General features: G+C 48.7%; 1 protein-coding gene across 1 annotated transcript in view; it reads right to left on the reverse strand.

The window, feature by feature from the left end:
* Nucleotides 1-11,688, reverse strand: part of Pygl (glycogen phosphorylase L) — a 34,274-nt gene extending 22,586 nt beyond the window's left edge. Inside the window, exons 1-4 of the mRNA XM_028858602.1 lie at nucleotides 11,350-11,688; nucleotides 6,708-6,809; nucleotides 4,332-4,410; nucleotides 943-1,046 (exon numbers count right to left, since the gene is read on the reverse strand). Of these exons, the coding sequence (XP_028714435.1) occupies nucleotides 943-1,046; nucleotides 4,332-4,410; nucleotides 6,708-6,809; nucleotides 11,350-11,592 (528 nt within the window). The 5' untranslated portion in view covers nucleotides 11,593-11,688. The remainder of the gene's footprint in view (nucleotides 1-942; nucleotides 1,047-4,331; nucleotides 4,411-6,707; nucleotides 6,810-11,349) is intronic.
* Nucleotides 11,689-11,942: the final 254 nt, after the last annotated feature.

Here is an 11,942-nt window from a genome sequence, read left to right on the forward strand (position 1 = left end):
GTACACAAGAATACTGACTGAGGACCCAGAAATCTGCGACACTGACCCCTGTTGACCAACAGCATGATCTGGGGAAACTACTCAGTGCTGCACACTGGCTCAGTGCTTCCTCCCAGCGAGGCCGCCGGCGAGACCACAGTTCTGACCCACAAGCCTTTTTTTGTGTTTCTGTGAGCGTCGAGATGCAATGTTGCCATCCACAGTCAGGGCTCCGTGGTCAGCTTTTCAGAGTTCCCTGTGAGGCCTCATTCTCAATGCAGCAAAGCCCAAGACCATGCCCTGCTCCCAGGAATGATGGCGGTCACTCCAACTCTGTGAGCATTCACTATAGGTGGAGCCTCATGGGTGGTTTACTGAAGATCAATTTTCTTTTTTAAAACATTTATTTATTTATTTAATGTGCACTGGTGTTTTGTCTGTATATACTCTGGGTAAGGGTGTCAGATCCCTTGGAACTGGAGTCACAGACAGCTGTAATCTACCATGTGGGTGTTGGGAGTTGAACCTGGGTCCTTTGGAAGAACAGCCAGTGTGCTCTTACCACTGAGCCATCTCTCCAGCCCTGAAGACTATTTTTCTCATCCATCACACAAGAGGCACACACACACACACACACACACACACACACACACACACACATATATATATATATATATATATATATATATACTGCTATTGCTCTCCTTTTGTAGACGGCACAGTTGACAGTCAAAGAGGTTAAGAAATGGGCTATGGGCCAGCTAGTGAGAGTCAGGGACTGTGCCAGGCGTCCTGGATCTGGGGCGAACGGCGCCGACAGGCTCTCAGCTCAGGCAACTTGTCCACCGAATGCCGGAGAATTCAGTGGTGTGCTATAGGGAAGGCACCCTGCACGTCGGTCAGAGCACAGAGAGCGAGCTCCTGAGGAATCAGGTAAAAATCAGGGAAAGGTGGTTTGCGTACCTGCCATCCGTCCCGGATCTTCTGATTGAAGATCCCATATTCATAGCGGATGCCATAGCCATAGGCTGCGAGTCCCAGGGTTGCCATGGAGTCCAGGAAGCAGGCTGAATTCCGCCATGTGAACAAGGACAAAGTCAGCAAGCTTAGCATCAACGCCAAGCCTTTCTCTTAAAAACACAGAGGCCGTACAACAGTCTTCCATAGGAAACCTTCACACTTGAGCATATGCATGGAATTTACTGGGTTTTTAAATAGCCTTTTCTAATTAAAGAATTATACCACAGAGAAGTTAGGAAATGTAAAAATGTTTTTTTAAAAAAATTAGGTATCAATCACATCCTTCCTCACCATCCTGAGTAACCATTGTGCACATACTAGCATTGTTAGAGAACAGACATGGAAGCTACCTACATTGGGTAGGTTGACTGCTGTCACCCACAGTCGCTCTTCTGAGGGAAGCTGTCTCTACGACCGTCTGCTGAACTGTTATCCTCAAGAAACATAAACTTAGGTGAGGCCTGTTCAGTCACAGCGCGCGACACTCTTGGCTGCACGCTCCAGGAAGGGGATTATATGGACCCGGAAGTGGATCCCGCTTCACTAATCAAAGCCTTTTAACCATTTGTGGCAATTCTATTTCCGTCATCAGTGACAGCCACGAGCCTTGGCAGCAGCGGCATCCAATCCACCCAGAGCACTAGGAATTCCGCTGAGGGTAGCGAGCCTCGGTGCAAGATTTTCCTTGCTGTTTTGGTCTTTTGCTTTGTGAGGGGAGGAGAGGGGTGGGGCAGAACTCTAGAGACCCAGAGTCCTGGTACAATGGAGCTGATACATAAATCAGCCCTAACATCTGGGGCTCTTGCTCTGTGACCGCCATGCCATTGTTGATGTAAGATTTTCTTATTAGATCGTCTGTTACCCAATGACAGAGCATCTGAGCTAGAGGAGCCAATCAGCAGAGAAGGGGCCTATCTAGTGCTTGGGGACAATCCAAAGGGTTACATTCATTGGACTGTCCCTCTTGGGAGTTTGAGCTGTCATGGAACGAGGAAACCTATAGTAGGAATTCAAACTGGAAGGCTACAACTCACACCGTAAGGGTCTGCATTAGGTTCATAGCCTGACTCTAAGACAGAGCCATAAACATGAAGCACTAAGCCTAGAGCAAGCCTGACATGACCAGTCCCTGCTTTGTCTGACTGGTGGCTGTTCTGGGGTTCCCTAGGTCCTGATGAGTTCATCCTTAGAGCCTGAGCAGGTGGGGTTCTGACTTTCACAGTCAGGGAAGAGACTAAGGCATCTGAGAATTACCCAGCTTCTGCGGCTCTGTGTTTCTGGCCTTCCCAAATAGCAAAGAAGTGTTGCTGTTGTTTGTTTTGGCTCTTTTGCTCTTTTGGTGGCCCGCCACCCAGCTTCCAGATAAATCACACGCGAAGGCTTATTCTTACTTTTGAATGCCCAGCCTTAGCATGGCTTAGTTTCCAACCAGCTGTCCTTATCTTAACTTATCCCATCTACCTTTGCCTCCGGGCTTTTCCCCATTCTCTTACTTCTGTAAATCTTACTCTTATTCCGTGGCTTGCTGGTTGTGTAGCTGGGTGGCTGGCCCTTGATGTCCCCTGCTTCTCTCGCTCTTTCTAGATCTCTTCACTCCTCCATCTCTCTCCTTCTATATATACTCTCTGGGGTCTGCCTGCCCCGCCTACCCTTTCTCCTGCTTTGCTATTGGCCGTTCAGTTCTTTATGAAACCATCAGGTGTTTACACAGGCACAGTAACGCAGCTTCACAGAGTTAAACCAATGCAACATAAACAAAAGTAACACACCTTAAAATATTCTACTGCAAAGGAGCAGGGCCATTAATGGTGGGTCCAGAGCAGAGCAGACAGTGCTAGCAGCCAATATCGAAGAGCTTGGGTTCACATAAAAGCAAAGCTATTCTTAGATAGGCTTTCCACTCGAGCTGCCACCCTCCCTATGGCCCAGGGAAGCCTGGGAAATCCTCAGATGAGTAACTTCACAGGCTGATGGCAACACAGCCTACCTGAAGTACTTGTCTCTATTTTACTCCTAGCGGCCACACTACAGCACACTGCCGGTAATACCGAAAGCTTTCCATAAAATGAAACGGATGCAAATGACTTTCTAGTAACCTGAGAGGGGATGCGAAACTAAGAGACTTTAAAGAAATACGATAGCATCCCTTCTGATTGCCTCCTTTAAACCCATGCTCCTCCCTGGGAGTCATCAGGTACATTTACCATTTAAACTCAGCTTCGTATTTGAACCCAGACTCTCCCCAGTGTCTCTCTCTATACATCACTCAAATAAGATTTAGTTTTTTAAGAATATAAATGGCACTGCTCTGTGTGGGTTTTAATGGAACTTGCTTTGCTTTGAGCGCGGTGATTCACGAGGCAAGTTTATCAATCAAGTCTATCTACGTGGGTAGGCTGCTTTCAGAGCAGTCTTCGAAGCAGCACTGTAACAACACTTTCCTCTTGCTTTGCCTGGCTTCTTGTGCACATGTTGCATTTGTTGTTTGCTTGGGAGAAACTCTCCCGAGGAGTGGAAATGCTTGGTTATATATAGGGTGTGATGTGTAATATCAGGTCAACCAGGATCTAGAACAGCTCAAGAGACAACTCTCTGGGTACGCCTGTGTGGGATTGTCTTTATTAGTTGAGGTGGGAAATCCTACCCCGAGAGACCCTGAATTGTATAAACAGGAAAAAGCTGGCTGAGCATGAACGCTGACTTCCTTCTGCTTCCTGATGCAGGCACATGTGACCAGCTGCCTCAGATGCCTGTTACTGTGACTTTCCCACTGTGCCTTGGAACTCTGAGCAAAATTAAACCCTCCCCTTCCTTAAACTGCTGGATATTTTGTTGCAGCAAGTGGAGCTAGTATTATATTTTAAATATTTTCTCCTCTGTTTGTTGAAAAGCCATTCCTCAAGTAAAGCAAAGAACTCAGTTTGTATGCCTACGACAAGAGGTCTATTAATGACATCACTGTCCGCCAGCCAATCAAAAGAGCAAACTGTAGCGAGCAAGGCGAGACTTAGAATTTATGGGAGTTGACCAGCCTTGAACAAACAGCAGCGAAGTAAACGGGTGACTTTGGAAAGCCTTGAGTGAACAGGAAGGATCTGGTTAGCTCCGGGGTTTAAGCAATGTCTGAAAAGGCTTTAAGCAACATCTCTTTTCTTGAAGTTCTCTTCTCTCTGTGGAGTTGGTCAGCCCACAGTGGGAGGTCAAGACCAAATGTATCTACAGAGGAGCTGTGCTTCCTCCTTCTTCTAAGAAGCTGGCTGGCTCTTCTAAGCACGGCTGTGTATGGCACACGGGAAGGCACGGGTCACCCAGACAGTGTCACTGTCACTTACCAGCAAGCCTCCCTAGACCACCGTTGCCGAGCCCAGCATCTTCTTCAATTTCTTCTAACTCCTCCATGTCCAATCCAAGCTGAGGAGAAAGGAGAACAACATTGGACTCGGATACACACGCAAGCCATTCCAGAGACAATAGCCACTTCCTAAAGTACTGGCCAGGCATCAGGGTGAGCTGTGTGCTGGATCTGGCATCGGGTGGCTTGAGGTTTGTTCTGGCATATTGACTGCAGAAGCTGGCAACTGTTGGTGCCAGTGGTTCAAGATGGTACAGCCAGGCATGGAGAAGCATGAATCCCAGATGTCCACTGTGGACCATGCCACTTCTTGATATTGACCCTTAGCTAGGTGGCTAAATCCCCCTTGTAAAAATGTAGAGGATTGCCGGGCGGTGGTGGCGCACGCCTTTAATCCCAGCATTCGGGAGGCAGAGGCAGGTGGATCTCTGTGAGATCCATCGAGGCCAGCCTCATCTACAGAGCAAGATCCAGAACAGGCACCAAAACTACACAAAGAAACCCTGTCTCGAAAAACCAAAAAAGAAAAAAAAATGTAAAGGATGAAAGTACATACCTAATTTAGGGTTGGGAGTCAAATGATATTGTATAAACAAAGCGATAGCATTAGTTTTGGGTAGATATGTCATATGTTAGCTATTATTACTTAAAAAAAATATGGGGTCAGTGAGATGGCCCAGTGGGGAGAGCCATCTGCCTCTACTTGGGGACCCTTGCTAGCTCCCCTCTCCAAGGTGCTGGGGATCACATTCCTGAAGCCACCAGCACTGGGTCCCATCAGAGAGAGTCCTGCAGCCCAGGGGATGCTGTACACCCCTTATTTTGTGAGGAAACTGATGTTCTCATAAACCCAGTGGCCTGTTTCCTGTGGACCGCACGATAATCTCGCCCAGCCTGACTAAAGGGTAGTCTGCTGTGAAACAGCGGTGTCCTTATCTGAAGGTCACACACCCCACCCCTCTCCTCTCCTCCCCTTCCTCTCCCCATGTGCTTGTCTAGGACAGAGGACAACTTTGAGTCAATGCTATTCCTCCACCGTGTGGATCTCAGGGCTCGAACTCAGGTCACCAGGCTTGGCTGCAGCCACCTTTACCTTGGATAGCTTCTCATGGGAAATTAATTTCCATATTGAAAACATACGCATAAGAAGGAGCCGCCTAAAGCGACGCCCCCATTTCCTCTGAGCCACTTTTCGGGACCCTTGCCCTTCTACCCCATTACTTCCTTATGCGTTGATTAATTAGGTCTCCCAGGAACTCAAACACGGCTCTGCATCATTTCACGAGGAAGGGGCTTTTGAATTTGCTCCCTGGTTACTAGGGATTGCTGGATCCTTATGCAGCCAATGGTGCACGCTAACTAGCACTCAAGATTTTGAAAAGTTGCAAAGTGGAAAATTGGGAAGAAACTCTAAACCTTGACCATACAGAAGCAGGTCGTGTGTACATGCCACGCCAAGGAAGGTATGCAATTGTTTTTGCTAGTATTAGGGGAAGTGAATAAAGGGAAGTGGAGGAGAGCTGAAGAGGTTCTTTGGCAGGAAGTACTCTACCTAACCCACATGATGGATGCTAGCCCTGAGTGATAAGCAGCAGGCCACACTAGGGACCATCCCAGCCCCGGGAAAAAGAGAATTCTGACTCATGTGTCATTGAGACTTGTCTTTGTAAATACACGCTCCTCCTTTCGGTCACATCAGAAAGGTTTTTGGTGGAGAGACATGTGAGGGAAGGGCTGGATGTATCCATATAAACATACGAGCAGGTCAGGACTGTCTTAAGAGGAAAGTGTGTTTCACTTCTCACCAGACCAGACAGAAACATGACAATGGATTTTCAAAAGCTTATCATTTTTACATTGTCTGATATATGAATAACTGTCAAGCTTTGATCATTTCTTAAAAGACAGACAGGAGCCTAACGTAAGGCTTGTAATTTTCATAATGAAAACTTTTAAAAGGTTCATTTTAAAAACATGATTTGTTTCAGAAAAATTATGCAAGACTTTGATTGCAAAATAAAATCCTCATGTCTGATAACCCATTCTCTAATTTTCCTTTTCCCTCCGTCCTGTAGACCAGGCTGGCCTTGAACTGAGAGATCCACCTGCTCCTGCCTTCCCAGTGCTGGGATTAAAGGCGTGCGCCACTACACCCAGGCCTCTGGTCTCCAACTTGGGTTTATTTCTCATTGTTCATAAGAGCCCTATTCAAAGAAGCAACTTGTGAGAATGTGCATGGTGCGTGCGTGTGTGCGTGTGTGTGTGTGTGTGTGTGTGTGTGTGTGTGTGTGCATGTGTGTTAAATCGAACCTGAAATGTAGAAAAAGAAGTTGTGAGGACCTTGAGAACAGCATACCTGGTAGATGGCCTCATCACAGGCGTTTTGTAAGCCGAGGTTGATCATGGTGTTCTGTAATGTTCGGCCCATGTAAAATTCCAGAGAGAGGTAATAAACCCTCTGAAATAAAGAGAAGAAAGGCCATCACTCTTCTATGAGGTCAACCACACTTGTCAAGATACATAGACATGCAAATCCACGTAAGGCCACCAAGGGAAAAGCATCAGCTCTTGGGATCCTTTAACTCAGGCTCAAGTGAGGCTCCTGTAGTCACCTGATGGGACGCATGACAGTGTCCCCCAATGCCAGCATGAGGAAACCCAGCTGTACACATTTTTGGCAAAGTAGCTTGGTATCTTCTATCCTCAGGAAGAAAAAAGCTAACTGGATTCAATGTTTTGTTTTGTTTTGTTTCCACTGTTCATTCCATGAATAAAACATGTTTTAGACAAACATTTCATCATCACCCTTCACTTCCAGGGTCCGGTGGGTTGGTTCTGCCCTTGTCATCAAAGAAACACACAGACTAGCTCCCACATCCTCTGTGGCTAGAGGACAGTCCTCCTTCACTGACTACTTGTCTTTAGAACAAAGACCGCCCTAGGAAGTCTACGGAGCAGTTCTTCTCGCAAGAAGACTCCCCAAGGCTTATTAGCATTTGTGTTTGATGAGATGGTAAAGTTCCCTATGGACTTAGAAACTATTTGCCTTTGGCATGGGAAAAGCCAGGTAAATATGAGCAGAGTCTGAAGTGAAAGGTACAAAGTTCAGACCTGCCCCAAACCGTTTTGAATGCAAGCATAGATTGCTAATTTAAAGGAATGGATGATGGAGTGAGGGCAGCACCCTCTGTCAGGACACTAGGCCTCTGTGTCAGCTACCCTGTTCTCCAAAGGACACAGGACAAAACAGTAAGAGACTGTTCAAGTCACTTCAAAATGTAGGTGCTCCCCATTTCCACAGGATAAGAAGAACCAAAAATAAAAGTATTTGGGCAACCCAATAAATAATAATAATAATGGTGATGATGATGATGGTGATAGTTCATGTAACAGATAACTATTACATCAACTTAGAAATTTCACACACTTTCATTTTATAAAACAATTGAATTGTGAACCTTCACAAACACAGTCAGCGTTGTGTCCTGCCTGGGCATCTAATACTGCTGTCCAGAGCACAGCATTTTTGTCCAGCGTCTTTGAATGTTTATGGGGAAATTTCTGGGCCTTGCCAGCCTATCAGACAGATGCCTATGCATGCTAGTGAAAGGCATCTTTCTGGGGCACACTTAGGCCCCAAAAGGTCAGAGCCCTACTCTTACCCAAGGCTGGGGATTCTGTGCACGAGGCCACAGGGAACAGCACATCAAGCCACAGATGGCATCAGCTCAGCTCCTTCCAGCCTTCATGTGTGTATTTTCTTTCTCTCTCTGATGAACAAAGCCCGTTTTCCTGTTTCAGTGATCCATACAAACCTCATTTGTAGACACAGCCATACCCCAGTCTTGCAACTGGGAAGTCAGACCCCTGGAATGATTGCATTTGTGCTAAGTTTCTTGACCTTCCTTTTAAGGCCAAAGCAGCACTGACTCAAGATCCATTAGCATGAATAACACCTTAAGGATATTTAAGATATTTCCGGTTCTTCTAAATAGGTTTGCTCAAAGCTTCTTTTTAGATGACAGACTTTTTAAGGGCAGGAACTATAGATGATTTCCTATTTTTCTTTTGGCTTTTTTTTTTTTTATAGGGCTTTAAGGTGTAACAGCCTTGGCTCTCCTGGAACTCACTCTGTAGACCAGGCTGGCCTCGAACTCACAGAGATCCACCTGCCTTCTGCCTCCCGAGTGCTGGGATTAAATGCGTGCACCACCACCACCCTGCTAGATTTCCTATTTTTCTGATAAGTGATATGTTTTGAGGTAAAATATTCTTTATATTTGAGACTATGTAATACCTTGAAAAATAGACCTTTGCTCCCTGAACGTCCTATGGACATTTATTACACATTCCTAATGATAAAACATTTAACTATCCTCATTTACCTTGTAAATTACATGCACAAACCTCTCTTAACATTGTATCAACATTATACAAAACCAGTCACAAAAAGTTTGAGAAGATAGAATAAAGACTGTATAACAATACCAATATTTAAAAATGGTTTTAAGTTGTCCCTAGCCCTCACGGGAGGACCTGGGTGCTTCCGTCTGGGTATCCTGTCAGGTACTTGAAACACGGGACAACCAATTTGAGACCTGCGGGGCAGGCAGGATTGGTCCCTGGAGACTGCTGCTGGGTAGGTGCTTCAGGGGGAGGGTGGAGTGGGAGCCGAGGGCCCAACAGGGAAATGATTAAGTGGGAGAGTCATCGAGGAAGATGGGCACAGACAGGTAATGGCAGGTGAGATGGGAGGGTAGTTCACCTGAAGAAGAGGCCAGTGAAGCGCGTAAGGACTATGTCAGGGCCTGGAGCCAACCTTAACAGTCAGGATATGTTTACCGTCAGCTTTGGGAGGCTCCGCTGAACATATCCTACACTGCAATGATGGTGACCCGGGGTCACAAAATTTAAAAAGAGGGCAGGTCAGGAATGTGATTTGAGTTTCTTGTTTTGTTTGTTTGTTTTTCTGTTTTTGTTTTGTTTGTTTGTTTTTTCTAGACAGGGTTTCTCCGTGTAGTTTTGGTACTTGTCCTGGATCTCGCTCTGCAGACCAGGCTGGCCTCGAACTCACAGAGATCCACCTGGCTCTGCCTCCCGAGTGCTGGGATTAAAGGCATGCGCCACCACCGCCCCGGTGTGATCTGAGTTTCTGTGTGCCGAGTTTAAGGGACCGGAAGAGGCTTCTGTGTGCTTAAACCTTTGGCATTTACACCAGGGCAGGGACTAGAGAACTGAACTTGGCAACTTGTGGGTACACCTGGGAGTGAGGCTACGGAGGCGAAGGAGCTTAGGCACACCTCCTGGTTATCCCCAAGCACTCTGTGAAGACTGGAGCCATCCTGGTTCCACAGAGACCACCATGAAGGAAGCACCATGAACCTGCATGGACCGAATTTTTAAAAAATTCCAAGCTCTTCTCAGAAGAGTTATGCAATACGTTCACTGCTGTCCTGCAGTGTAACCCAGTGTGACCCCATGCCTGTTCTGCGATCACACAGGAAAGAAGAGTCCGGGCAGAAACTAGCTGGAGAACCAGGAAGGTTAGCAGGGACAAAACTATCTGTGCTATGATGCTAAATGCTACAGTTCATGCGTGGATGCATGTGTGTGTGTGTGTGTGTGTGTGTGTGTGTGTGTGTGTGTGTCCGTGTCCGTGTGTCCGTGTCCGTGTGTGTCCGTGTGTCCGTGTGTGTGTCTGTGTGTGTGTGTCCGTGTCCGTGTCCGTGTGTGTGTGTGTGTGTGTGTGTGTGTGTGTGTGTGTGTGTGTATTTCCGCACTATGGCTCCAACCCAGGCAAGTCCAGTACCAGTCCTAAAAAAAATTAATGCAAGGTGAAGCATGTTGTACCAATAAAAAGATACAGTGGATGAATGTAGACTCAAAGTGTTTTTCACACATGTTTAGATTTGGAAGGATACACATTTGCAGTTGTTCTGTTTGGGTAGCAGTCTGCTAGACTCCTGGGGGAAAGAGTGACTTTCCCTTTGAAAGCATCTTACAACGGCAGGGGGTTTATTCCCCTGTCTTAGAAATCCCCACAGTTCTCAGGCACAACAGTAGAGATAACTTTTCTCGGCGCTTTTACATATTCAAAACGCCTAGTGAGTGTGTAGTACATGCATTATTCCTTGCCTCTGGGAGCTGCTTTCATGGTTTCCAACATAACTCCATAGCCAGGTTTTCCAGCTTCCTCTTCCAAAACATCCACTGTCTTCTGTACGGCTACTTGCCTCACCCTCTCCTGTGTGCAGAGTCGTCTCTCTACCGGGTCCTCCATAACCACCCATACTAGTTTTGTTCTCTACCTAGACTGGTCATGATGGGATGTTGTTGCTCCCTCTGCAAGTGCCCCCCCCCCCCAGACATAATGCACTCTGGCCCTTGGCAGACAGAAGAGCGTGTCCTGAAAGGCGACGCCCCCCCTCCCATCTCTGGGGTAGGCCTCTCTTGGAGGGAGGTGAGTATTTTCACGGGGATATCTGCAGGTAAGTCTCAGGCTTGGCCTGGCTGGCCCTGCAGGAATCAGAAAGTTCAGAAACTTCAACCTCCACTGCCCAGTTAAGCTGGGCAGCCCTGAGGCCGGGGCGGGGTCACTATTAGAAGAACTCTACACTTCCCTAAACATTAAGCTCAGTGCTCCAAGGCGGGGCTTTTGTATGTGTCCTCGTCCGTCCCCCGGCCCCCCGCCCCCCGGCCCCAGCCCCACCCGGGGAGGACTGTCAGGGGCCTGGAACCGCGCCTCGCACGTCCTTGCAAAGGAGGCGTCCGGTCTCCCCCTTCGTGAAGTGCTGAGTAAGCACTCCGTAAAGTTTGCAAAGTTCACGGGCGAGGGAGGCCCGAACTCTCGCCCCTCGCAGGTCTCCGGCTCGCACTGCACAGAGTGCGGGTGGCACAGCGCTGCGGGAGAGGTGGGACCTGTGCCTCGCTGCCCGCCTAGACTTCGGGACGAGGGGACAGGTTTGGAGGGAGGACACACGCCCTCCGCCGCCGGGTACCTTGGGACACTTGTCGTAGTAGTGCTGCTGCGTGCGGATCCAGCGCCCCACCAGGTGGTCGCGCACCGTGTGCGCCAGGGCGAAGAAGTAGTCGCGGGGGGTGGCCACGTTGCGGTCCTTGACCAGCGTGAAGTGCAGGTGGCGGTTGAAGCCCTTCTTCAGCTCCGCCACGTTCTCCACGCCCACGATGCCGCGGATGCTGATCTGCCGTCGCTTCTCCTGGTCGGTCAGGGGCTTCGCCATGGTTGCGGGCGGCGGGGACAAGAGAGCGGGGCGCGGGGGCTGCAGGACTGGTCCGGCCCCGTCTGGAGCGAGGCTTTTGAGGATCTCGGGAGTTGGGGATCCACCCCTCGGTGCGGCACCGCCCCTCGCCCGGCTCCCGCCCACCCAGGGCGCCCAGAGCACCCACCCCCCGCTCCCCGTGGGGGTGGCAAGCGAGCCCCCAGGGCGGCGCCGCGGCTGTGGGCACCGCCTCCCCGCCGCTCCCGGAACCTCGCGGGTCACGTAGCGCGCGGAGTCTCGGACCTGTGTACGGGCAGGGTAGGAGGCCCCAGGTCCCAGCAAAGCCTTTGCCACTCCTCAGCAGGACAAGG

Source organism: Peromyscus leucopus, chromosome 14, assembly GCF_004664715.2.
Source record: "Peromyscus leucopus breed LL Stock chromosome 14, UCI_PerLeu_2.1, whole genome shotgun sequence".
NCBI classification, from domain to species: Eukaryota; Metazoa; Chordata; class Mammalia; order Rodentia; family Cricetidae; genus Peromyscus; species Peromyscus leucopus.